General features: G+C 39.9%; 1 protein-coding gene across 1 annotated transcript in view; it reads left to right on the top strand.

Annotated features, from left to right (window-relative positions):
* Positions 1–24,692, top strand: part of CNTNAP5 (contactin associated protein family member 5) — an 886,665-nt gene that overhangs the window by 387,231 nt on the left and 474,742 nt on the right. Inside the window, exon 5 of the mRNA XM_080671382.1 lies at positions 8,835–9,038. Within this exon, the coding sequence (XP_080527508.1) occupies positions 8,835–9,038 (204 nt within the window). The remainder of the gene's footprint in view (positions 1–8,834; positions 9,039–24,692) is intronic.

Raw genomic sequence — 24,692 nt, 5'->3', positions numbered from 1 at the left:
ATCATAAGCACCTCACCTTGCTCCCAACCCTAGACTCCCTCTGCCCCAAGGGATCTTGTGTATTGGCACAGAGTTCTGGGACTTCAGCAACCATCAGGATCACCTGAAGGTACAAAGCAGATTTTCCTATCCCATAGGTTGGCCAGGAGGTCCCAAATCCTGTCCTTCTAAAAGCTCCCTGGAGATGCCACACTTCTGGGGCCACAGCTGTAGCAGGTCTGGATCCTGTGGACTGAGGTTGACCTGCGCTGTCCTGCATGCAGGAACAGTGGCTCCGCCTCCTGCAGTCCTTCAGTCTTGGGCACCACATCTCCACCTCAGCAGGGAACGCCACTGAGATTATCAGGGTTGACCCTTCCTGAACTGGGTTCTGCCAAGTTGAGCGGATTTAATAAAGGTTCACATGCAAAAATGTCTGAGTGATGAGAGACCACAAAAGTCAGCGAGGATCGGGACTTGAGCTTAGTGGAGAAAGTGAGGGTAGGAAGGGTATTGCATATCTCCCACAAAGAGCCCCTCAGATATGTGTGTGATTTTCATGTCCTTCCCGTAAGGAATCACTTTTCTGAGTGGACTTAGTCTCTGAAGAGCAGAAACCACAAATTCACATCAACTTTCAATAAAATTTCCTGTTCAACATTACCTTCCTTTAAAATTGGCATGTCCTTTCCTGCACACACATACACACACACACACACACACTCACCCACACATGCGCACTCTCCAGCACATATCTGCTTCTCACTGTATGAAGCCAGGGACAGTCTCAGAAGATATAATTCTTACCAATCCCCCCCTTTTTTTATGATGGAGAAGGTATGGCTCATTTTCGTGTGTATATCTTTGGGCAAGTACATGGCCATTCTGTGCTTTGTCTTCCCCTTTTCATAAATGGGGAAAACATGAACATTGAAAAGTTGTTAAGAACATTAAATTAGCCAAATATGCTAATTAGTTCCTTTTCTGTAGAAAATGAATTACTAAATTCAGAGTAAGAAATCTGAGTTGCTAAGGAGAATAAAGAAGGTATATTTAATTTTCTGTTATTTTCATTGTATCCTTAGAACTACATTCTGAGGTGATCATACACCTCCCCATCTGCCAATAGGAGCCTATTTCTACTCTTTCCACACCTTCCAACAGTCTTAGTTTTTGTTTGTTTGTTTGTTTTTGTATTGTTAAAGAGAATCTTCTTTCAAGATGTGTGTGTTGATGTCATAACAAAATCCCATGCCCCAAATTAAGTACCAAACCGGGGGATCAGGACAAATGTTTATAATACCTAATGTGAAAACCAGCATAAAATAGGATTTCTTAAAGAGCAACATTTTTTTTTATAAATATGGATCTTTATTGTTATCATTTCAAATCTATTTTGTCCAAGTGAAGTTGGGAATGCTGACTACTTCACCTTGGTCCAGTGCCTAGGGGAAATATTAAATATTCAGTTGGGGAAAACTTTCATTCTTTTTAAAAAGCTATTTTTTACCCTCTGCTTTTCCATTTGTGGAACAGCTGATGCACTTTGGGTGTGACTTAATTAATATTGCAAAGGTCCAGGGTGTTTGCTGAATTCTCTTAGATTGTCCAAGTTTCTGTCATTAGTTGTTGGTGGTCCCAGAGGGCAGCCTGCTCTTTGCCAGGCTGATTCTATGCTCTCCAAAAGGGCCCTCTCACCTCTACACTCAGGAGCATGTATGACCAACTCAGGGGTCACCTCCCAAGTGGCTGAGTGTATGCCCCAGGGAAATGAACCATCATAGTGTGAGGGGCAGCCGACTACTACAGAGTCCAGGCAGGTGATCCTTCAGGAAATCAAGGGCAATCAGCAGCATCACGCTGGGGTCTGTGTAGCTCACTGGGTTACTGAGCCATTTCACAGGTGTTTCTCAACAGATCAATGCTCTGACTCAATGATCTGGTTAATACACACCTGACCGTGCCCTCGGGGGACGCACTGCCATGCTGCAGAGATGGCCTGCAAACAGATCAAGGAACAGCCATGTATCAAATTCCAGTTGGGAGGTGACTGCTGAAGGAAGTAGCAGGACACTTAGAAGGAGACTAGCTAGCTAAATAAAGAGAGGAAGCTGTTAAAGTAAGGACCAAGCTGAGCTGAGCATCAGTGTCAGATAGAGGGGGTCAGCACTTGGAAAGTGCCCAGCACACTCAGAGCGGGGCTAAGCCAGATGCTTTAGGTTAAATTCTTAGCTCTGCTACTTGCTAACTATGTACTTCTTCATTCTTTGTGCCATAGTTTCCTCATTTGTAAAACAGAAATAATAACAGTATGTCCCTCATGGGATACTTATTTAGGTTAAACAGGTTCATACACAAAAGCATTTAGGGTATTACAGGGTTCAGGGTGTACACTTTGTAGATGTTATCCTCCCCCGCTCCTCCACACAGGGCATTCACATGACACAAACACATGAGAACAATGTGCTCAGAGGGGAGTCAATGTGCACTGGTGCGACAGTGGCAGATGAGGTGGGAAAGGCATTCAGTGCCAGATACTGCGGAGTTTTAGAGATCTGATTTAATTTTAATGCAAAGGCAGTTCATTGAAAGGCTTCAGCAAAGGTGATGTGTGATGTTGCTTGTTTTATGAAAATGTTAGAATGGGTCGGGGCAGGTGATGAAAGGTGAACCAGGGAGGGTGGTTCGAAGGTTATCTAAGAATATGGAAGGTGATGATGAGGGCTTGAATGCATGCCTGCTCAGTGTGATGTGAAGGATACTGAACCCCACACTCTAACGGAATTTCTTTATACCATGTTTTTTTTTTATATTGTCCATATGGCATGCTTCAAGCATTGATCACTGCAGCCATTCTTTGGATTAATGATGAAATGAGGGAATGCAATGCTCTTGAGTGACTAATTATCCCCAGGTATGTGTGTTATGTGATATTCACAATGATGTTGTGGGTAGCTTTCTCTTAGCTCTATTTTACAGATAGAAACACTGAATCTCAGAGAAGTTAAAAAGGTTGCCTCAAGTTTACCTGCCAGTCATTAGCAAAAACAGAATTGAAATCCAGGTCTGTTGGACTTCAACAATATTTTCTTTTGTTCCTGTTATATAAATTGGCTGAGTTTTCTTAAGATCCCATAGCAAAATAGAGATGTTTTCTAAGGGATAACCTATGTCATCTAATTTATGGCATTAATTTTGTCACTAGATTAGCTAGACATTTGAGGAGATGGAATTAGATGATGAATTCTGTGGGAAATGGGGAGAGTTATGGGAATAGAGAATTAAGAAGTCGGAGACACACAGCACAGGTGTCTTCTTTTAAAATTTACATTTATAGTTGAAAGTATCACAGTTGTCCCCTTTGTTTATCTTTTCCATTGACCCCCTGCACCCTGCCCCGCCCTTCCCAGGCTTTCACCACACCATTGTCCATTGTCTGTGTCCATGGGTTATGTATATATGCATATAATGTCCCTATTTAATCTCTCCCCTTCCACCCAGCCACCCACTCCCACCTTTCCTCTGAAATTCATCATGCATTTGTTACATGCTTTTATGTTTCTGGATATATTTTGTTTACTAGATTTCATATTTGAGTGAGATGATGTGATAATTATTTTTCTCTGACTGGCTTATTTCCCTTAGCATAATGCTCCCCAGGTCCATGCTGTTGCAAATAGTAAGAGTTTCTTCTTTTTACAGCCACGTAGTATTCCACTGTATAAAAAGACCACAGCTTTTTTACCCACTCATCTACTGATGAGCACTTGGGTTGTTTCCGAATCTTACCTGTTGCAAATTGTGCTACTATGAACATAGGGGTGAATATATTCTTTCTGATAGATGTTTCTGGTTTCTTGTGGTATACTAGTGGCCCGTTGCACGAAATTCGTGCACGGGGTGTGTGTCCCTCAGCCCGGCCTGCACCCTCTCCAATCTGGGACCCCTCGGGGGATGTCTGGCAGCTGGTTTAGGCCTGATCCCTAAACCAGCAGTCAGACATCCCTCTCCCAATCTGGGACCGCTGGCTCCTAAATGCTCACCTGCCTGACTGCCTGATCACCCCAACCACTCTGTCTGCTGGTCTTCTCGCCCCCAAATGCCCCCTCTGCTGGCCTGATCAGCTTCAACTGCCCTCCAGTCCTGGCCTGATTCCCCCTAACCACCTCTGCCTTGGCCCCACCCCCATGGCTTTGTCCAGAAGGACATCCAGAATGTCTCCTGGTCTAATTAGCATATTACCCTTTTATTAGTATAGATTTCTAGAAAAGGGATCACTGGGTCAAATGGCAGTTCCATATTTAATTTTTTGAAGAAACTCCATACTATTTCCCATAATGGCTACACCAGTCTGCATTCCCAACAGCAGTGTACTAGGGTTCCCTTTTTCTACATCCTCACCAACACTTTTCCTTTGTTGATTTGTTGATGATAGCCATTCTGACATATGTGAGGTGATACCTCACTGTCATTTTAATTTGCATTTCTCAGATGATTAGAGACTTTAGGCATTTTATTCATGCCTTTTGGCCATCTGCATTTACACTTTATAGAAGTGTCTATATAGATCCTTTGCCCATTTTCTCATTGTATACCTTGTCTTCCTTTTGTTAAGTTATATGAGTTCCTTGTATATTTTGTAAATTACCCTTATTGGATGTATCATTGGCAAATATGTTCTTCCTTGTAGTGGGCTCTCTTTTCATTTTGTTGCTGTTTTTTTTTTGTTGTTGTTGTTGTTGTATAGAAGCTTTTTATTTTGATATTAGAGGCCCGGTGAACAAAATTTGTGCAGAGGGCAGGGGGTGTCCCTCAGCCTGTCCTGCACCCTCTACAATCTGGGACCCCTCGGGGGGTGTCCAACTGCCGGTTAGGCCCAAAACCAGCAGTTGGAGATCCCTTTCACAATCAGGACTGCTGGCTCCTAACTGCTCGCCTGCCTGCCTGCCTGATTGCCCCTAAGCGCTTCTGCCTGCCAACCTGATCACCCCCTAACCACTCCCCTGCCAGCCTGATTGCCCCAACTGCCCTCCCCTGCAGGCCCAGTCCCCCCAACTGCCCTCCCCTGCCAGCCTTGTTGCCCCTAACTGCTCTCCCCTGCAGGCCTGGTCCCCCCCAACTGCCCTCCCCTGCCGGCCCAGTCGCCCCCAACTGCCCTCCCCTACAGGCCTGGTTGCCCCCAACTGTCTTCCCCTGCTAGCCTGATAGTCCACAACTGCCCTCCCTGCTGGCCATCTGTGGCGGCCATCTTGTGGCGGACATGCCATCTTGTGACAACATTGTGCGAGGGCATCACACAATGCCACTTAGGCTTTTATTATATAGGATAGTCCCATTTGTTTATTTTCTTCTTAGTTTCCTTTGCCAAAGGAGATGTATCAGTGAACAAATTAATCTGAGAGATGTCTCAGATTTTGCTGCCTATTGATTTTTTTAAAGATTTTTATGGATTCATAACTTACATTTTAGTCTTTTATCAAAATTTTGAGCTTATTCTTGTGCATGGTGTAATTTGGTGGTCTCCTTTCATTTTTTTTGCATGTACCTGTCCAATTATCCCAATGCCATTTATGAATGACTGCCCTTACTCCATAGTATGCTCTTGCCTCTTTTTCAAATATCAATTGAGCATAATGGCTTGAGTCAATTTCCAAGTTCTCTGTTCTATCTGCCTATTCTTGTGCCAGCACCAGGCTGTTTTGAGTACAGTGGCTTTGCAGTATTACTTGATATCTGGTTTTGTGATTTCTCCACTTTGTTCTTCTTTTTCAAAATTGCTGCAGCTATTTGAGATATTTTTGCTCCCATATAAATTTTTGGAGTGTTTGTTCTGGATCTGGAAAATATTCTGTTGGTATATTAATAGGAATTGCATGTGTCCCTGTATGATGGATGAATGATTACTCTGACACATGTTTCTGTGAAAGAGAGGGCTAAGGGACTCCCTGGCTAGAGAAACCAAACAGCCCCATTTGCCTGTCTCCTTAGGCTTTTATTTAAACAACAGCTTGAACTAAAATGAACTATTAGATACTATCAGTAGGGTAAGCATCCTTGAGAAGACACATGTGTCTGCAGTGTCCTTTAAGCAAGGACATCTAAAGACTAAGCATAAAGATTCCAGTAAAAACCCGGGGGCTTGCCCATTCACAGACTTGTTTGGAAAAATCATGTCAAGGGCTGTTGCCTTCAGCTAACTACCCCAGGAAATTCTGATCTTTCAGAGTTTCCTTCTTACAGATTTTCCAATCAATTCCATGCTTCCCCACAGCATTGAATCTATAGATTTATTTGAGTAGTATGGACATATTAATGGTATTGATTCTACTAATCTATGAACATGGTGTATTCTTCCACTTGTTTACATCTTCCTCTATCTCTTTTTATAATGGTCCTGTAGTTTTCTGAGTACAGGTCTTTTACCTTCTTGGTTAAGTTTATTTCTAAGTCTCTTAATTTTTTTGTCGTTGCAATGATAAATAGGATTTTTTTTTTTTAGATACTCTTCTGGAGAGCTCATTATTGATATTTTAAAATGCCATCAAATTTTTGGTGTTAATTTTGTATCCTGTATGCTGCCAAAATAATTTATTAAACCTAGTAGTTTTTTTTGTAAAGTCTTTAGGGTTTTCTATGTATAATATCATGTCATATGCAAATCATGACAGTTTTACTTCCTCCTTTCCAATTTGGAAGCCTTTTATTTTTCCTTCTTGTCTGATTGCTGTGGCTAGGACTTCCATTACTATATTGAATAAGAGTGGTGGCAGCAGACATCCCTGTCTTGTTCCTTTTTTTTAGGGGAAATGGTTTCAGTTTGTGCCCAATGAGTATACTATTGGCTATAGATTTATCACATATGATCCCTCTATTTGCACTTTGCTGACAGTTTTTTATCCAAAGTGGGTATTGGATTTTGTCAGACACTTTTTCTGCATCAGTTGATATGACCATGGGATTTTTGTCTTTCAATTTATTTATGTAATGTTTATTTGTTTACCATATTTATTAATTTGCAAATATTGTACCAGATATTGCATCCCTGGAATAAATCCCACTTGATGATGGTGTATGATCATTTTAATATGTTGCTGAATTTTATTTGCTAATATTTTGTTGAGGATTTTAACATCTATGCCCTGTAATTCTCTTTCTTTATAGTGTCTTTATCTGGTTTTGCAATAAGGCTAATGCTAGCCTCATAAAAAGAACTTGGAAGTGTTTTTCTCTCGGATTTTTTTAAAATAGTTTGAGGAGCATAGGTGTTAGTTATTAGAATGTTTGGTAAAACTCCCCTGTGAAACCATCTGGACCAGGGCTTTTGTAGTTTTAGAGATTTTTGATTACTGCTTCAATTTCATCAGTATTTATTGGCCTATTCAGATTTGCTGATTCTTCCTGATTGAGTTTTGGAAGATTGTATTTTTCTAAGAATATGTATATTTAGTCCATGTTGTCCAGCTTGTTGCAATATAGTTGTGCATAGTATTTTTTAATGATCCTTTGTATTTCTGTGTGTTTAGTTATTACTTAACTGCTTTCCTTTCTGATTTTTTTTTATCCTCTCTGTTTCTTGATGAGTCTGGCTAGGGATTCATCAATCTGGTTTATCTTTTCCAATAACTAGTTCTTGGTTTTATTGATCTTTTATAATTTTGTTGCCTCTATCTCATTAATTTCCACTCCAATCTGTATTATTTCCTTCCTTCTACTTACTCTGGCCTTTTATTGTTTTTCTCGTTATACTTCTTTAAGTTGTAGGGTTAGAGAGTTTATTAGAAGTTTTTCTTGTTTTGTGAGGTAGGCCTATAATGCTATGAAGTTCTCTCTCAGGACTACTTTCATTGTGTCCCATAGACTTTGGAATGTGATTGCTGGATAGTATGGTAAGAGTATATTTAGATTTTTAAGAAACTGCCAACTTGTTATTCCACATCCCCACTAGCATTTGGTATTGTTAGTGCTTCAGAGTTAAATCATTCTGATAGTTGTGCAGTGATATCTCATTGTTGATCTAATTTGCATTTCCCTGATGACATATGATTTGGAGCATCTTTTCATATACTTATTTGCCATCTGTATATATTCCTTAATGAGGTAAAAATCCCTATTAACTTCTTGGCATACAATTTTTAGATATGTTTACACACACCCATTACATAAGTGTATCTAAATTACATTTACTTGACCTCCTTTTGTTTTAGCAATCATAAATAAACATTCTTGTATATAAAGACTAACATTATAACTATCACCTGCATGAGACAGAGCCAGGGATGGTAAGGATGCAATACATTTGCCCTGTTTCCAAATAGCAAAGTATTCCTTACTACATATTATTTTCTACCAAAACCAGAGAAAAATCTCAGAATCCTTCCCAACACAGGGTTCTTAGACAATACTATTTGGTCAGAGATGAATAATAGACTATGTTTTCACCTCTAACCTTGAGCCTGAAGGAAGGGGATCAGCAGCTCTGATTATCAAGCAAAGCAAGAAGGAAGACAAATCATGAGGTATTATTGCAAAGCAGCATCTGACACAGCAGATCCTGACCTAGGTACTTGTGGTATTCTCAGCCTGTTCCCTCAACAAAACTGACATATCACTAATGAGAGGTTTTGCTTCTACGCTGATGATCAGTTCATTTTAACTCAATGTGTGGTGGTTGCCTGTTCATGAATTATTCCCGAGTCGAACTAGGGTGAGTCTAGTCTATATTCTTCCCCTTCAAACAACAGGTCTTTCTAGATTTCAAAAACATGCCTAAAAAAGGGAGAACAACTAATCTGGGAAACAACTGGCAATTAAGAGGATATGCATTGATTTTTCTCCTTCTCTCTCTTTGTGCCCAGAATCCGATGTTGCTGACTTTGATGGCAGGAGCTCTCTGCTGTACAGGTTCAATCAGAAGCTGCTGAGCACCCTCAAAGATGTGATCTCTCTGAAGTTCAAGAGCATCCAAGGGGATGGGGTCCTGTTCCATGGAGAAGGTCAGCGTGGAGACTATATCACCCTGGAGCTCCAGAAAGGGAGGCTGGCCCTGCTCCTCAACTTGGGTAAGGTCAGGCTTTCCCACTGTGCAGGTCAGCCTGTGGAAAACTCCTCTTGGTAGCAGATCACAGTCCTTGTCCTCCTAGATTATCAGGTGGAAGTTCTTGGAGCACAATCCATGTTTGAGAAGAAAAATACCATATTTTGAAATGGTTAAGCCATAGATAGTATTATTTAAATTAGATAATATTGGTATGTAAGAAGGGATACAAGCTAAGTGCTAAGAAGGGATACAAGCTAAGACATGATATAAAAACAACAAAAACATGATATAAAAACAACATTGATAAAAACAATGACTGATAAATTGATTAAACTTATTCTAATATCTCCTTTTATACCACATTAAGAAAAACACTTTCAGAGTGCTTGACTAATTTCCCTTAAGATGAATTATTTACAACTTTAACTTTAACATCACACACTCTTTGGACTCGAGAGAAAGCAACATATAACTGACCATGTCCAAAAACAGGTTCAGGTAGTAATATTCCCACTCTGTCTAGATTGGTGCCAGCAAGAGCTTTATATGTATCCCACATGTGTGAGTCAACATCTAATTTTAAATTGCCAGTGCATGTCATATGTACCAGCCAGTAGGTTGGTCAGACAGTCAGATGGATGGATGGTTGGTCACTTAGCCTTTTATATATATAGATTACCTATCTATTTATCTATTTATCTGTTAATGTCTTTTTAAAATAATTGACGAATTAAAACACACACACACACGTGCACACATAATATAATGAGGCATTTTCACAATCCATTCTATTTAGTACATTTATGAAAGTTAAGTTCCAGGAGAAAAAAAGGAAAAGAACATTTTAATTTCTTAGCGCTTTTTAGGGGAGTAAAGGTACCATGTGTGTGAGAAAAATCTAAGTGGCTGGGCATTCCTGGATCTTGTTAAAGGAAGCACTGCTTTCTTTAGGTGTCCTGGCTGTGCCAGGGGAGCTCTAGACTTGCCAAATGCTGGCCACGTGAGTACAGAATGCCCTCTTATCTTCTGCACATGTGGGTCACAGGCTTCTTGCTGTGGGTTGGCATCTGTAATGGCCTTCCTCAGGCAGATCTTCATTCCACTGCAATCAACTTCCCATCCACACCAAAAAGAGAGAGTGCACCCTCCTTTATGTGACCAAAGGTACTTTTGAAGGAATGGTGAGCCAATTGTAGAAGGCAGGGAGCAGAGTTCCAAAAGATGCAAAAAAAAAAAAAAAAAAAAAAAAAAAAGAAAGAAAAAGAAAAAAGAAAAAAAAGAAATCAAAAAAGAGCCAAGTAGAAGAAAAAAGAAGTGACCATTTTCCTGTTTCCCATTTGATAAACATTTATATGAAGGAATGGGGTGGACATTATGCCTGTGAAAGGGAATTATCAATCAGTATTTACTGTCAGAGAGTAACAGAAATTCATAGCAGAATTGAGTATGTAAGTTCAAGTTGCATCAAAGACTGGGGAAAATCATAGATAAATGAATTTTAGCAATTAGGAGAGACATAAGAATGAAGATTAATTCAGACTCACCCAAAAGCCAAACCATGTATATCTTTATTATGGGGGATTTGTGAGTATTTTCTTAACCTCCATTGTGAATATCCACAGAGGTAGCAAGAATAACCTGTGAAATCCTAAATTTAACTCATAAAATTGACACCTAATGCTTTAGATTAACTATACATGAAAGGCATCTTTAAAAGTAGAGTTTTACCCAGAATAATGCATAAGTGGATTTGCTAGTAACATAATTGCTCATATTTTAGCAATTTATCAATGACTACCTAAAGGATGAACGTACAAACATTCAGCAGAAATGCATTTGTTCATTAACTGACCTTCAAATTCCAGGAAAGAAGTATGAATAAATGAAGTGGAGCCCCTCCCCCATTTATACGTGGCTCAAAGAGCATTGTGGGTTGTGGGTGAAGTTACTATTACTTGCCAGTATATCTAGTGTCTTCTGTTGGTAATATTAAATCTATCAGTTGAAGCTATTTAGATTTCCAATTTCTATATGCCATTCACCCTCTACAGCTTTGTTTCCTCTATGCATGTTGATGGAAAGAGCCGGTGTGGTCATGCAACAGATTTCACTGTAATTGCAGACATGTACTGGCTATGTATTATTGGGAAAGTTGCATAATTTACAAGTCTTTTTTACTCATTTCTGATGTGGGCTAATAATAACTATCTTACAGAGCATGGACATAAAATACCCCAAAATACTATAAATGAGTAATTTATGTCAGTAAATGAACATGGGGAAGTATCAAAAACAGAAGCTCTTAATATTACTAATTTATTCAACAGACATTTTAATGTCCCACAACCTGTGCTACACTGTCTTCCTGAAAAGAGATTGATATGTTAAAATAAACAGGACCTGCTCCTTGTGATAATACATAGAACACAAAGGAAGCCTTTTTTTCCCCTCCAAATTTCATCTTTTCTATATTTCTAACTTGGTGGTGGCAAAGTAAAACCTCATTTAGTAAATGATTCAGTAGTAAGAATGACTTCTGTCTGTATTCTTCATAGTTTTGGAATGCCTTCATATTTTCATCTGCTCATGGATTTGCCCATTTCCATTGGTTTCCATGGTTTCTTGTATTTACCTGCTTATGCAGTCACCTGGGATTGTTTTTTTTTTTTAGTAGCTCCCTCTTCTAGAGAGACATAGCCGTATGTCAGTACTGTATCTCTCCATATTTCAGTTTTAGCTAGCAGATCCCTGGAAGCATCAACTTACAGGGAATTGCTTTGAATTGCCCATAATAAAAACTCTGTAATGCAGGTTTCACGGGGGCAAGATAACACTTTGTTTATTGCTGGAACCACAGAACCCAGGAGGGTACCTACCTGAAGTAGGCTCTTGAGGCAAATGGAGAAAAGGGCTTTCCATTTCAAACATCAGGGTCTGACACAATACACACCATTCCCGTTAGTCTGGCTCATTACCAAGTCTATGCTCCTAAATACCTCATGAGCCATTCTGTCCACTACAACAGTGCCTGTTATTTACAGAATAGTCACAATGTGCTAAAATCCCATCCAAACCTCAGAGCAGTCTTATTAGGTAGGTAAACATTAACTTCAATGCCCTCATGTGAAATATTAGGCTCAAGGAGGATAAGTCACTTGTTCAATTTGCACAGCTAGCTATTAGGTGTAACCACTATTAATATCTAGTTATGTCTAAACATTTTTTTACTATTATTTTAAAATTAGAGGCCCGGTGCACAAAATTCATGCACTTGGGGGGTGGTTTGCACCCTCTTGCAGTCTGGGAGCCTCTCGGGGGTTGTCCAACTGAGGGGCTCCCACCACCGCCACTGTTCTAGCCAGTCCGTGAGCCTGGCTCAGGGCTTCTGGCTGAGCAGTGCTCCTCCTGTGAGAGCACACTGACCACCAGAGGGCAGCTCCTGCATTGAGAGCCTGCCCCCTGGTGGTCAGTGCGCATCATAGCGACCTGTCGTTCTGCTGTTTGGTCTATTTGCATATTAGCATTTTACTAGATATAGTTTTATTTATTTCAGAGAGGAAAGGAGAGGGATAGAGAGAGAGATCAATGATGAGAGAGCATCATTGGTTGGCTGCCTCCTGCATGCCCCCTACTGGGGATCAAGCCTGCAACCCAGGTATGTACCCTGAGCTGGAATCTCACCGTGACCTCCTGGTTCATAGGTCGACACTCAACAACTGAGCTGCACAGCCAGGCACTATTATTTTAAGATTATAAAATATGCTAGTGAAGCATCTAATGAGTTGATATCCAAAATGTATAATGGACTTACACAACTCAACACCAAAAAATCAAACAATCCAATTAAAAAATGGGCAGAAGACCTGAGGAGACAATTCTCCAAAGAGGACACACAGGAGACCAATAGACATATGAAATGATGCTTAACATCACTAATTGTCAGAGAAGTGCAAATTAAAAGCACAATGATATATTTCACACCAGTGAGGATGGCTATTATCAATAAATTTACAAACAACAAGTGGAGCAAGTGGAACCCTCCTGCACTGTTGGTGGGAATGCAGACTGTGGCACATTGTGGAAAACAGTGTGAAGGCTCCTCAAAAAATTAAAATGAAACTCTGCCTCAGCATCCCCACTTCCAGAAATATTAGTGTATCCAAGGAAATCCAAAGCACTAATTTTAAATATATGCACCCCTATGTTCATTGCAGCATTATTTATAAAAGTCAAGATATGGAAACAATGCAAGTGCCCATCAATAGACAAGTGGATAAAAATGCTCTGGTTTATACAAAAAGCTCTGACCTTAAAAAAGAATGAAATCTGACCATTTGTTACAGCATGGATGGACCTAGAAGGTATTATGAAAAGTGAAATAAATTAGTTAGAAAAAGCCAAGTACCGTATGATATCAATTATGTGCAGAATCTAAAGAACAAAATAAAATAAAATGATACTGGAACAGACTTGTAGACACAGAACAGACAGTTGTTTGCCAAAGGAGAGGGAGTTTGGGAGACCAGGTAAAAAAAATTTAAGGAATTAAGAAGTAGAAATTGGTAGTTACAAAATAGTCAGGGTGGATGTAAAGTATACTATAGGGAATAAAGTCAATAGCATTGTATTAACTACTAATAATTCCAGGTGGATACTGGAAACATCAAAGGGAACACTTTTTAATGTGTATGATTTTACAAAAAAAAATTATAAAATATTTCAGTTTTAGAAAACTTAAAAAAATATATAACAAAGTGAAGGAAAGAATCACTTGAAATCCTATAGCCCAGTCATGTCTCCTATTAAAATTTGGGTACATTTTCAAGAGCATTTCTTTATTATTTACATGATTTTTAAAAACATATTATGTAATATCTATGTTCTTCTCAAAGTGTAAATAGCTCATACAATCCATGATCATGTTTGCTTATTTATTTGTTTTTAAAAAATGAAGAGAGGAGAGAGAGAGAGAGAGGAGGAAGGAAGAATCCCAGTGGACAGGCTCCAAAATGGTGCTGGGCCAATGGAAAAAGGAGTTTCCCTCTGGCTTCTCTGGACACTACAGCAGTTTCCCTTAGTGGCAGGTCTCCAGCGTGTGTTTCTTATCAACCTCTGACTTTACACTTTAGATACTGCATAAGGTGGGGGTTCAGTGCCATTGCAGGCTACGGATGGTCCTTGAGGGCAGATAGACTGTGGTTATTTCCATGCAACTTTCTATGCCAACCACCTGACTCATCCCTGCCATGGCTGATTAGATCAGGTTACCAAATTTTTCCACGTATAAGACGCCCCCATGTATAAGATGCCCCCATAAGATGTTCCCCACTTTTCCAACCCAAAATTAATAAATCAATATTTTAAATATTTTACTGGTTTTCCTCGTAAGGCCTTCTTCTTTTTTGGCATCTTAAGGAGTTGTTCTTCCTGTTTTCTCCACTCTCTGATCATTCACTCAGTGGGAGGAGGTCCAAATGGTCTCTCTGTAGCTCTATTTCCATGCTCTTTTGCATAGTTGATGACATTCAGTTTGAATTTTGCAGAGTAAGACAATCACTTAGTGGTATTTATCTTTTAATTTTTACATCTTTATGGACTCAGAACGCTCTAGTCCAGGGGTGGGCAAACTTTTTGACTCGAGGGCCACAATGGGTTCTTAAACTGGACCGGAGGGCCGGAACAAAAGCATAAATGGAGTGTTTGTGTGAACTAATATAAATTCAAAGTAAAGGAGCGGAGGGGAGAGCAAGAGAACCGGATAGAACAGCCGGATCCGGCCCGCGGGCCGTAGTTTGCCCAAGGCTGCCTAGTCCCTGTTGCATCTGTGCACTCTCCACCTCCACCTCCAATTACTGCATCAGCTGATGTCAGTAACAATAAGGCTCATGATTGGAGGAAGCCTTTTAACAAGGTATGGGCAGCTGCTCATTAGCAAAGCTCCCGCCTTGCCTGACTTCCATGTATAAAACGCCCCTCAATTTTCAGTTTAATGATTTAGAAAAAAAAATAGCATCTTATACACGGAAAAATACAGTAGTGCTGTGGTAAACTTGAATTAGGTGGACCTCCTTTGATTACTTTCTTAGAATAGAAAAATTATTTTTCTATAACTATGAATAAGAGATTTCTTCTCTCAGTCGATAAGGAGGTTATAGAGATTCTGCTTCTCAGTTTTTACACATCACTTGGGTCACCGGTGGCAATTTGCCCTCTGTGCTTTTGTAGTAGCACAAACACAGACACACAGGATGGGGAATCAAAGAGCAGAAGTATTATTCGACTGGGGAACTGCCGTAGGAACTAAGCAAGATATCAACTGTACATGTAGGTCCTCATCCTCCCACAGTCCAGTGCCTTCAGCTGAGGCCAAGCTCAGTGCTGTCTGCAGCAGGTGCCGTGGTAGTGAAGTGGGAGTCCTGGAACCAAAGAGACAAGCACGTGCAGTGCAGGGTGTCTCCGGGCCAAGCATGGGGTTTGTAGGCAAGAGCACTGGATTGCATGACTCTCGGTAAGATATCTTGAGAAATCATTCTCCAGAGTCAGATGTACATGTACTTCAACTCTTTCAAAATCCAAGCATTTTAAGCCAACCACATGTACCTATAGAAGGTTTGTCATGTTTCTGAGCTTGAATTAAGTACTATGGAAGAATTTCCAAAAGTTGCTGTTTTGAGAGGCCACAGTTAAGCACTGTACTAGACATTTAAATATAGATTAACTTACATTACATGGGCATGGTACAAATTATACATAACCCCATTTTACAGATTAAGAAACTGATGGTCAGTGTTGCCCAGTCAGTTTTTCAAAGTCACATATTTGCATAACTGTAGACCTTGGATTACACCCCTCTTTAATCCTATACCAATGTCCTGATGTTAATGATTAAAATTTTGTAAACCTTCATAAAATAATTGCATGTTAATTTTCAAGTCCATATGCATGTGTTAAATTGTGAAAATGGGGAGAGATGGGTGAGAGAGGGGAATCCAGAAAGGCTTATGAATTAACCTTGAGTTATCTGGAGGTTTTATTATTTTAAAAAAATAGGAAGACAGGCATTTATACAAAGTGTCACCGAGAGAAGGTTCACCACATTTTTCATAAATTTTCTTATTCATGCAGTAAGAATTTTTGAACAAATACATTAAGTCAGGCACTGAGCTAGGCACTAGGGATTATAAGTTATATTTAGCAGTCCCCATTTTTAAGGAGCCCCCAGACTGATAAAACAGTTATTTCTATGCACTCTACTTTGTAATATTAATTTAAAAATATAATTATGTATTACCAAAACTATAGCATTTTCTAAGATAGCACAATCACAGAAGATGAATACAGAGGAGCAACCAAATTTGGGCCACAACCCCTAAATCTGGAGAGTGTTTTATTGAATAAAGAAGTTCCTAACAACTAAAGATATGCCTTTCATTCATTGCTTCAGTGATACCTAAGGATTTGCTCTGGTTTGAGGGCCAAGCTCTCTGTAATCACATGACTTCCTGTTAGTTTCTTATTTTCTTCAGAAGGCCTCACTTGGGTACCTGGGAGAATATTCATTAGCTCTGCATATACTCACACAGGGGATTTTTATGATACTGAATAGCCTATGTCGGTGAAATTTTCTTTTTATTCTACCTCATATCTCCCCCCACTTAGTGTTGCCCCATTTTTGTTTTCAACTAAGCTCTCTTTTTCGGTCCATTATATATTTTTCTGAGACCCTGTATTCCTTTACATAACTTATGTATATGTGATGGATGCAAATGGTCAGAACATAGACATGGAGGTAAAAGAGTATCATTTTCTTCAGCAGGGATCCTGTGAGAATTTGAGCTTTAGGATCAGATAGAGCTGAGTTGTAACCCTAATTCTTTGTGTCCTTGAGTAAGGCATGTGGCTTCTTTGAGACAGAGCTTTTTGTAGGGTTGTGTTCAGAAACAATCAAAACAACATACATAAAGTCATTCCCTCATGTGAAAAGTTTAATAAATAATCAAAAAATTAAAGGTGGGTCAGTCAGTTCTGAAGATCCAAGGGAGGCAGGCATCAGGAACATCCATATGAATGGGCAACTATTTCAACAGGGAATCTATGCTTTGTAAGAGTGATTTTTTTTTTTCTGAAATACAATCTTAAACAAGAGAGTTTCCAATCCCTTTGCTCAGGGTATCTGAAATTCACAGACTCTGAAAGTTAAAGTGGCATGCATTTTTTAACTAAGATAAAACCAAGCAAGAAGCTTCAATCAAAGACTTTTGGGTGAATACACTGTGAAATGCACACACTTAGTCAGAAAATGTTCCTTCTAAGGGAGAAATTGACATGTTTATCTACAGTATGTTAGGGGTGGAAGATAAAAAGTTTAAATTACAAATGTTTTGCAAGCATTTCATGCTTCCTATACAAATTGTACATACTTGCAGGTTTTGAGCAATATTTATACTATTTCATTTTACCTATATCTCAAGCCACATGAGAACCAGTTTATTTAAATTAGAAATAAGATTTTCCTTAATTTTTTAACCTAAAAGATAGCTACTGCATATTTTTACTGTCTTTTTCCCCTCCACAACTGTGTATGGGAATTTTTATATTGCCTTAATCTATTACAAACTAGTTAAAGCTAGTAGTTGGACCTCAATTGTCACTAAAATAAAACTTGCAATATATATTCCAGGATAATATATAATCCTTCGAAAATTGTTTTACTGTGATCTTTATAATGACATTTTTTTCTTGCTAACACCAGTATAGATATAATTCAAAAGCCCTACTTGATAGATTGCAGAAATTCCATTTCCATAACTGTTTAAACAAACTAACTTTCACTCAATTTGTTTTCACGCATGATTTTTGAGTATCAGCATAGAATAGGTAATGAAAAGGTGAGTGAAATTCATTTATTTCAGTCATTTATTGGTTAACTAGAGGCCTGGTGCACGAATTTGCGCATGGGTGGGGTCTTGAGGGGGGTGGGGAGGGCCGGGAAATGATTGTTCCTCTGGGTGGGTGGTGGGATGCCCTTGCTGGCCAGGAATCCTGATGATGCAGCTGACTTTCACGCTGGTTGTCGGAGCCACCTGGCGGCCGCTTTTATATTGTTTCTTCCTTGTGGAGCATGGAGGAGAGGAAGCAGCCTCGGTGCCCAGGCCAACTTCCTGGAGGCTGGTGGCACTGTTGGGATCATGCCAGCAGCTCTGGCCTGTTGATGCCTGGCCCATTCTCTGGAGATTGGACCTGCAGGACTACTGAGGGAGTGAGAGGTTGCCACCAGGCTGGTGGGCTGGTGGGCAGATGTGATAGGTCTCAGCTGAGTGGCACTCCCACTGTGGGGGCACACTGCTTACCAGGGGGCAGTTCCTGTGTTGAGCATCTGCCCCTGATGGTCAGGGCATATCATAGCGACCAGTTGCTCCAGTCATTCCGGTTGTTCCGGTCTTATGGTCCTTCTGTTGCTTAGGCTTTTATATATATATACAGGTTTAAAGTAACTTGAGCCCTGGCCAGTTTGGCTCAGTGGACAGAGCATTGGCCTGGGGATCAAAGAATCCTGGGGTCAATTACGGTCAAGGGCAAGTGCCTGGGTTGCAGGCTCGTTCCCCAGTGGGGGGTGTGCAGGAGGCAGCCAATCAATGATTCTCTCTCATCATTGATGTTTCTATCTCTCTCCCCCTCTCCCTTCCTCTCTGAAATCAACAACAAAAAAAGTAACTTGATTTGAAAAAATATATATGTACTCCTATGTTCATTGCAGCATTATTTACAATAGCCAAGCTATGAAAGCAACTGAAGTTCCCATCAATAGGCAAGTGGATAAAAAAGCAGTGGTACATGTACACAATGGATTATTACTCAGCCATAAAATAAATCTTAACATTTGCTAATTAAGAAGTACAAATCATCAGTTACACGATAGTCATAAATAGTCATGGGGATGTAAAGTACAGCATAGGGAATATAGTCAATAATATTGTAATAACTGTGTATCATGTCACTGGGGTACTGGAAATATGGGGGGAACACTTTAAAGTATATGATTGATTAACCACTGGGCTGTACACCTAAAAATAATAAAAAATAATATTACATATAAATTGTAATTGAAAAATTAAAAAAATATTTAAAAAGCAAAAAAAAAAGTAACAATGTGGGAGGTATTCAATAATTTACATATAATTCATATTGTGTTCAATAAGTCAGCTTTGCAGGATAAGGATTATGTTTTTAAAAAGTTTGTTTTTCCGATTATTAAAAATAATTATGCTTACTCTAAAATATAGAAAAAATAGAAAATTAAAACCACTGTTAATATTTTCGTAAATGCATTGTTGTTTAATACTCTTATCTATTTTTTCTATGGTTGCAATTTAGTATATGTTTATACTTTTCACTTTGCATATACATATATATATGTATATACATTTAAAAATACATTATTTATTTATTTGAGAGAGGAAGGGAGAGGGAGAGAGAGATAGAAACATCAATGATGAGAGAGAATCATTGATTGGCTGCCTCCTCTCCGACCCATACTAAAAATCTAGCCTGCAACCCAGCCATTTGCCCTGACTGGGCATGGAACTGTGACCTGAACCACAGTGCCACAGCAGCTGGACTGCTTTTATATGTTTTTAAATAAATAAGGTGTAAATTATTGAATATCCCTTTATTTAATGTTATGTTTTTATTTGATAAAAAATGGCAGTCATGCCCCGACAGGTGTGGCTCAGTGAATGAGACTCTACTTTTGAACCAGGAGGTCACAGTTTGATTCTCCATCAGGGCACATGCACAGGTGGCTGGCTGGATCTCCAGTATGGGGTGTGCAGGAGGCAGATAATCAATGATTCCCTCTCATTGTTGATGTTTCTATATCTCTCACCCTCTCCCTTCCTTTCTGAAATCAATAAAACCTTTAAAAAAAAAAAAACCGGCAATCACTACTGAATATACTTTTAAAATAATGTAAGTACATCTTAAATTTATTCGTTTTTAGATGCCTCTATAATATTCCATCTGCTGATTCTAAGTTTATGCAAAGCTTTTTTTCTCTCTTTCCAAATCATGGAAAGTTATCTCCAAATTTTAAACTATTGTAAATTAAAAATATTTTACTATATTTCAGTTTGTTTACATAGGGTAGATTTCTGGAATGTAATTTACTAAGTGAAAAGTTATGAAAACATTTTACAAACTACAATATTTATTGCTACAATATTTATTGACATAGGTGTTTTGTTTTGTTTTAAGTTTGGTAGATTTCATTTTGCATTATCTTTGGGCAATAAAAAAAGGATTGACTAAATAAATGAACAAATAAACAATGAGCAATACTGATCCATTTTTGAGGAAAGGTCAACAAATTGCTTTATATATTTATGAAAATGTTATCAGTTATTTTACATGAAAAGGTAAGTGTGCTAGGATTGTTGGTTTCACTAAGTGCATTAAAAAGAAGTAGCTGAATTTTATTTGAGATGATGTACACTTTTATTCCTTTGAAGTCTTAAATTTATGAGTGACATTATCAGATGAAATGATAGCAGCAAACTTAGGGAACCAGGGTTAGAACACAGGATAGGAAGGCTGACTTTCAAACTTGATAAGAGTAAGGATGGAGTAAACGCCAGACCCTGCTTCCTGCTGCTCAGATGTTCTGACTTATTAAGATGGTGCTAATGATGGTGGCGGCAGACAAAGGGAACCTTGGCTGTAACAACCAACTTGGAATTTTACTCCTCAAACTTCAGGATTTAAAGGTCCCAGTCTACTGCTTCGATAACAGTGACCTAATCATTGTGACAAATCAGCTCATTCAATTCAGCTGTATTTCTCAACACAAAAGTTATACACCTGATGTACTTAAAAAAGATCATTCAGGTAAAATTAGGACTTGCGATAAGTAGCTAGCTATCAAAAATATAAAATAAAGGTATAAGACTGTATTTCATATCATACACCAGGATATATTACAAATAGAAAATTGGAAAAGTCTTTAATAATCTCAGAATCCTAGTCAGTTTGGCTCAGTGGATAGAGCATCGGCCAGCAGATTGAAAAGTCCCAGGTTCAATTATGGTTAAGGATACATACCTCAGTTGCAGACTCAATCCCGACCTGGTCAGGGCACCTGCAGAAGGCAACCTATCGATGTGTCTCTCACATCTATATTTATCTCTCTCTATCTCTCCCCTTTCCACTCCTTCTAATATTTAATGGAAAAAATATCCTCAGGTGAGAATTAATAACAACAAAAATGTCAGAATGGAGAGGACCTTTAAAACTATAACACAAATCCAGAATCCATAAAAGAGAAAAAAAGAAGAAAACACAAACATTTCTGAATAGTAAAAACAAACAAAAACCAGAAAAACAAAATCAAAAGACTATTAAATTATAGACAACAAACTAAATATAAATTGATTTTAAAAAGGATAGAAAATAGGCAAGAGGTATGAGGAGATAGTTCCTAAAAAGGTAAATAGAAATAAATGTATTTTAAATTTAATTCATATTAAGAGAAGCATATACTAAAACTACTCAGAAATATAATGTTTTTGTGTATCATACAGGCAAATTCCAAAAAAATGAAAGGATTTTGTTGACAAAACTTTGGAGAAAAGGCAGTCTCATAAATTGCTAGTAGGTGTATAAATAGGTTGAAATTTTATACAGGACAATTTGGCAGTGCTTATCAAAATTACCATCTCTAAAAACCTTTGGCAACTAGTTCCTCATCTAAGAATGCATACTACAGAAATCCATGCACACATAAAAATGACTTGTATGTATAAGATGTTTAAGCGGTTTTAAGGAAGACAGGAAGCACAAATATCTATCAGTAGAAGCTGATATAAATTTTTTTAAATATATTTTATTGATTTTTTACAGAGAGGAAGGAAGAAGGATAGATAGTCAGAAACATCGATGAGAGAGGAACATCGATCAGCTGCCTCTGGCACACCTCCCACTGGGGATGTGCCCACAACCACGTTACATGCCCTTGACCGGAATCGAACCCAGGACCTTTCAGTCCGCAGGCCAACGCTCTATCCACTGAGCCAAACCGGTTTTGGCGAAGCTGATATAAATTTAATGGAATACTCTATAGTGGTAAAAACTGAGAAAGTTCTTTTTTTACTTTTTAACTTTTTTCAATTATCTATATACTAGAGGCCTGGAGCATGAAATTCATGCACGGGGGGGGGGAGGGGTGGTGTGTCCCTCAGCCCAGCCTGCACCCTCTCCAATCTGAGAACCCTCGAGGGATGTCCGACTGCCCGTTTAAGCCCGATCCCGGTGGGATCGGGCATAAACGGGCAGTCAGACATCCCTCTCACAATCCAGGACTGCTGGCTCCCAACTGCTCGCCTGCCTGCCTTCCTGATTGCCCCTAACCGCTTCTGCCTGCCAGCCTGATCACCCCCTAACCACTCCCCTGCCAACCTGATTAATGCCTAACTGCTCCCCTGCCAGCCTGGTCCCCCCCAACTGCCCTCCCCTGCAGGCCTGGTCACCCCTAACTGCCCTCCCCTGCAGGCCTGGGTCCCCCCCAACTGCCCTCCCTTGCAGGCCTGGTCCCTCCCAACTGCCCTCCCCTGCTGGCCTGATCACCCCCAACTGCCCTCCCTTGAAGGCCTGGTCCCTCCCAACTGCTCTTTCCTGATGGCCATCTTGTGGTGGCCATCTTGTGTCCACATGGGGACAGGATCTTTGACCACATGGGGGCAGCCATCTTGTGTGTTGGAGTGATGGTCAATCTGCATATTACTCTTTTATTAGATAGGATAGAGACCTGGTGCATGGGTGGGGGCCAGCTGGTTTGCCCTGAAGGGTGTCCCAGATCAGGGTGGGGGTTCCCTTGGGGTGTGGGGCGGCCTGGGCGAGGGGCCTGTGGTGGTTTGCAGGCCAGCCATGCCCCCTGGCGACCCAAGCGGAGGCCCTGGTATCTGGGGTTTATTTTTCTTCTACAATTGAAACTTTGTAGCCTTAAGGGAGGCCTGGGCCAGCCAGGGTGTGCGGAAAGCTTTGCTTCCTCCATCGCTGGGGGCAACCCTAGCCTCCTGCTCTTTCCAGCTCCATGGCTTCCGCCATTTCTGTTTGGGTTTATGTATCTTCTATCATTGAAACTTTGTAGCCTTGAGTGGAGGCCTAGGCCAGCAAGGGCAGGAAGAAAGCTTGGCTTCCTCCATTGCCGGGGAAACCCAAGCCTCCCTCCTGCTCTCTGTGGCTATAGCCATTTTGGTTGGGTTTATTTGCATATTCGTTCCTGATTTGGTGATGGGCGTGGCTTGTGGGTGTAGCGGAGTGATGGTTAATTTGCATATTACTCTTTTATTAGATAGGATATAAAAAGCCCGTGACCATAATGGCCATAACTACCATAATGACCAGTTGCCATGATGTCCACTGTGGCCAGTGAACTGGCCCAATCAGGGGGTGGGGCTGGCTGGCCAACCTCGCGGCCCCTTCCCCCTGCCGGCCTGCCCCTGATTGGACTTTCCCACACTGATCAAGAGTGGGCCTCCGACCAAACGACCCCTCCCTTCCCCCGACCAGCCCCACCCCAGATCAGCCTTCCCCACCACTCCAGATCTGCCCCCCCACCCCATCAGGTTCAGGGCCAGCAGCCAACTGCCCACAGCCCCTCCCCATGGCTGGTCCCACCCCCATTCGGCCCTCCAACCCTAATCAGGGGCAGGGCCAGTTGGCCAATCACTCACGGACCCTACCCCCAGATGGCCAGTCCCTGATCAGCCCTGATCAGGGCAGGCTGGCCTGCCAACCTCCCACCATCTCCTCCTTCCAACAGGACCAGCCCCGATCCACCCCAATTGGGCCCGGCCGTACCCCACCCATGCACAAATTCGTGCACCAGGCCTCTAGTACTGATATAAGAAAATATCAGCAAAGGTGAAATGAAAATGAAAAGGTACAGAAAAAAGTGCATTGTATTTCATCATTAGGGTAAAATATTTAATGAGGCACATAAAGAATACATATTTTTGCTGACTTGCTTTTTGCCTATAATTTTTCCTGATAAAGAATAAGACATTCATATCAGTGATGACCTACAGGATAAAATGCACAGCTGGAGGCAGGGACGGGAGGAAGATTTGTTACTATATCTAAGAAGTTAAATAAAAATATTGTTAATATTCATAATTAAATTTGTCTTTTGCAGCAGGAACCATAGTGTAAAATATGTTAAAATATTTTATATTAAACGTTATTATCAGATCTACTAAAGAACTCAGTATATCACTAAAACCCACCAAACAGCACATAGAATAAGTGTGTTAAGATTATGTGATTACTGTGCCATTCTATTGCTTGTTGTGATTTAGAGTTGCTTCAAATCTTTGTTTCGGACTTATTAAGAAATCATTGTTAAATGTCTGTTTTCCTTTTAAGAAAAAAATAGTGAGTTACATATTGAATTCAAAGTGAAAGCTTTAATATTAACTTTATTTGATTTATTACCTAGAACCAACAGTTACATAAGACAAACTCCCGCAACCAGTTATTAGTGCTTTTTTCTAAATATTTTCTTATATTTATTGCAAAATTTTTATTCTTTTTTATTGAGGTTTAATGGACATTTTAAAAAATGCAAAGGTTTAAGTTACACAGTTATATGTTCACATAAGTACATACCCAGGAAATTGTCATG

This window comes from Plecotus auritus, assembly GCF_963455305.1.
Source record: "Plecotus auritus genome assembly, chromosome: 5".
NCBI classification, from domain to species: Eukaryota; Metazoa; Chordata; class Mammalia; order Chiroptera; family Vespertilionidae; genus Plecotus; species Plecotus auritus.
The sequence above is the reverse complement of the archived record's forward strand: the minus strand, read 5'-3'. Positions and strand labels throughout refer to the sequence as shown.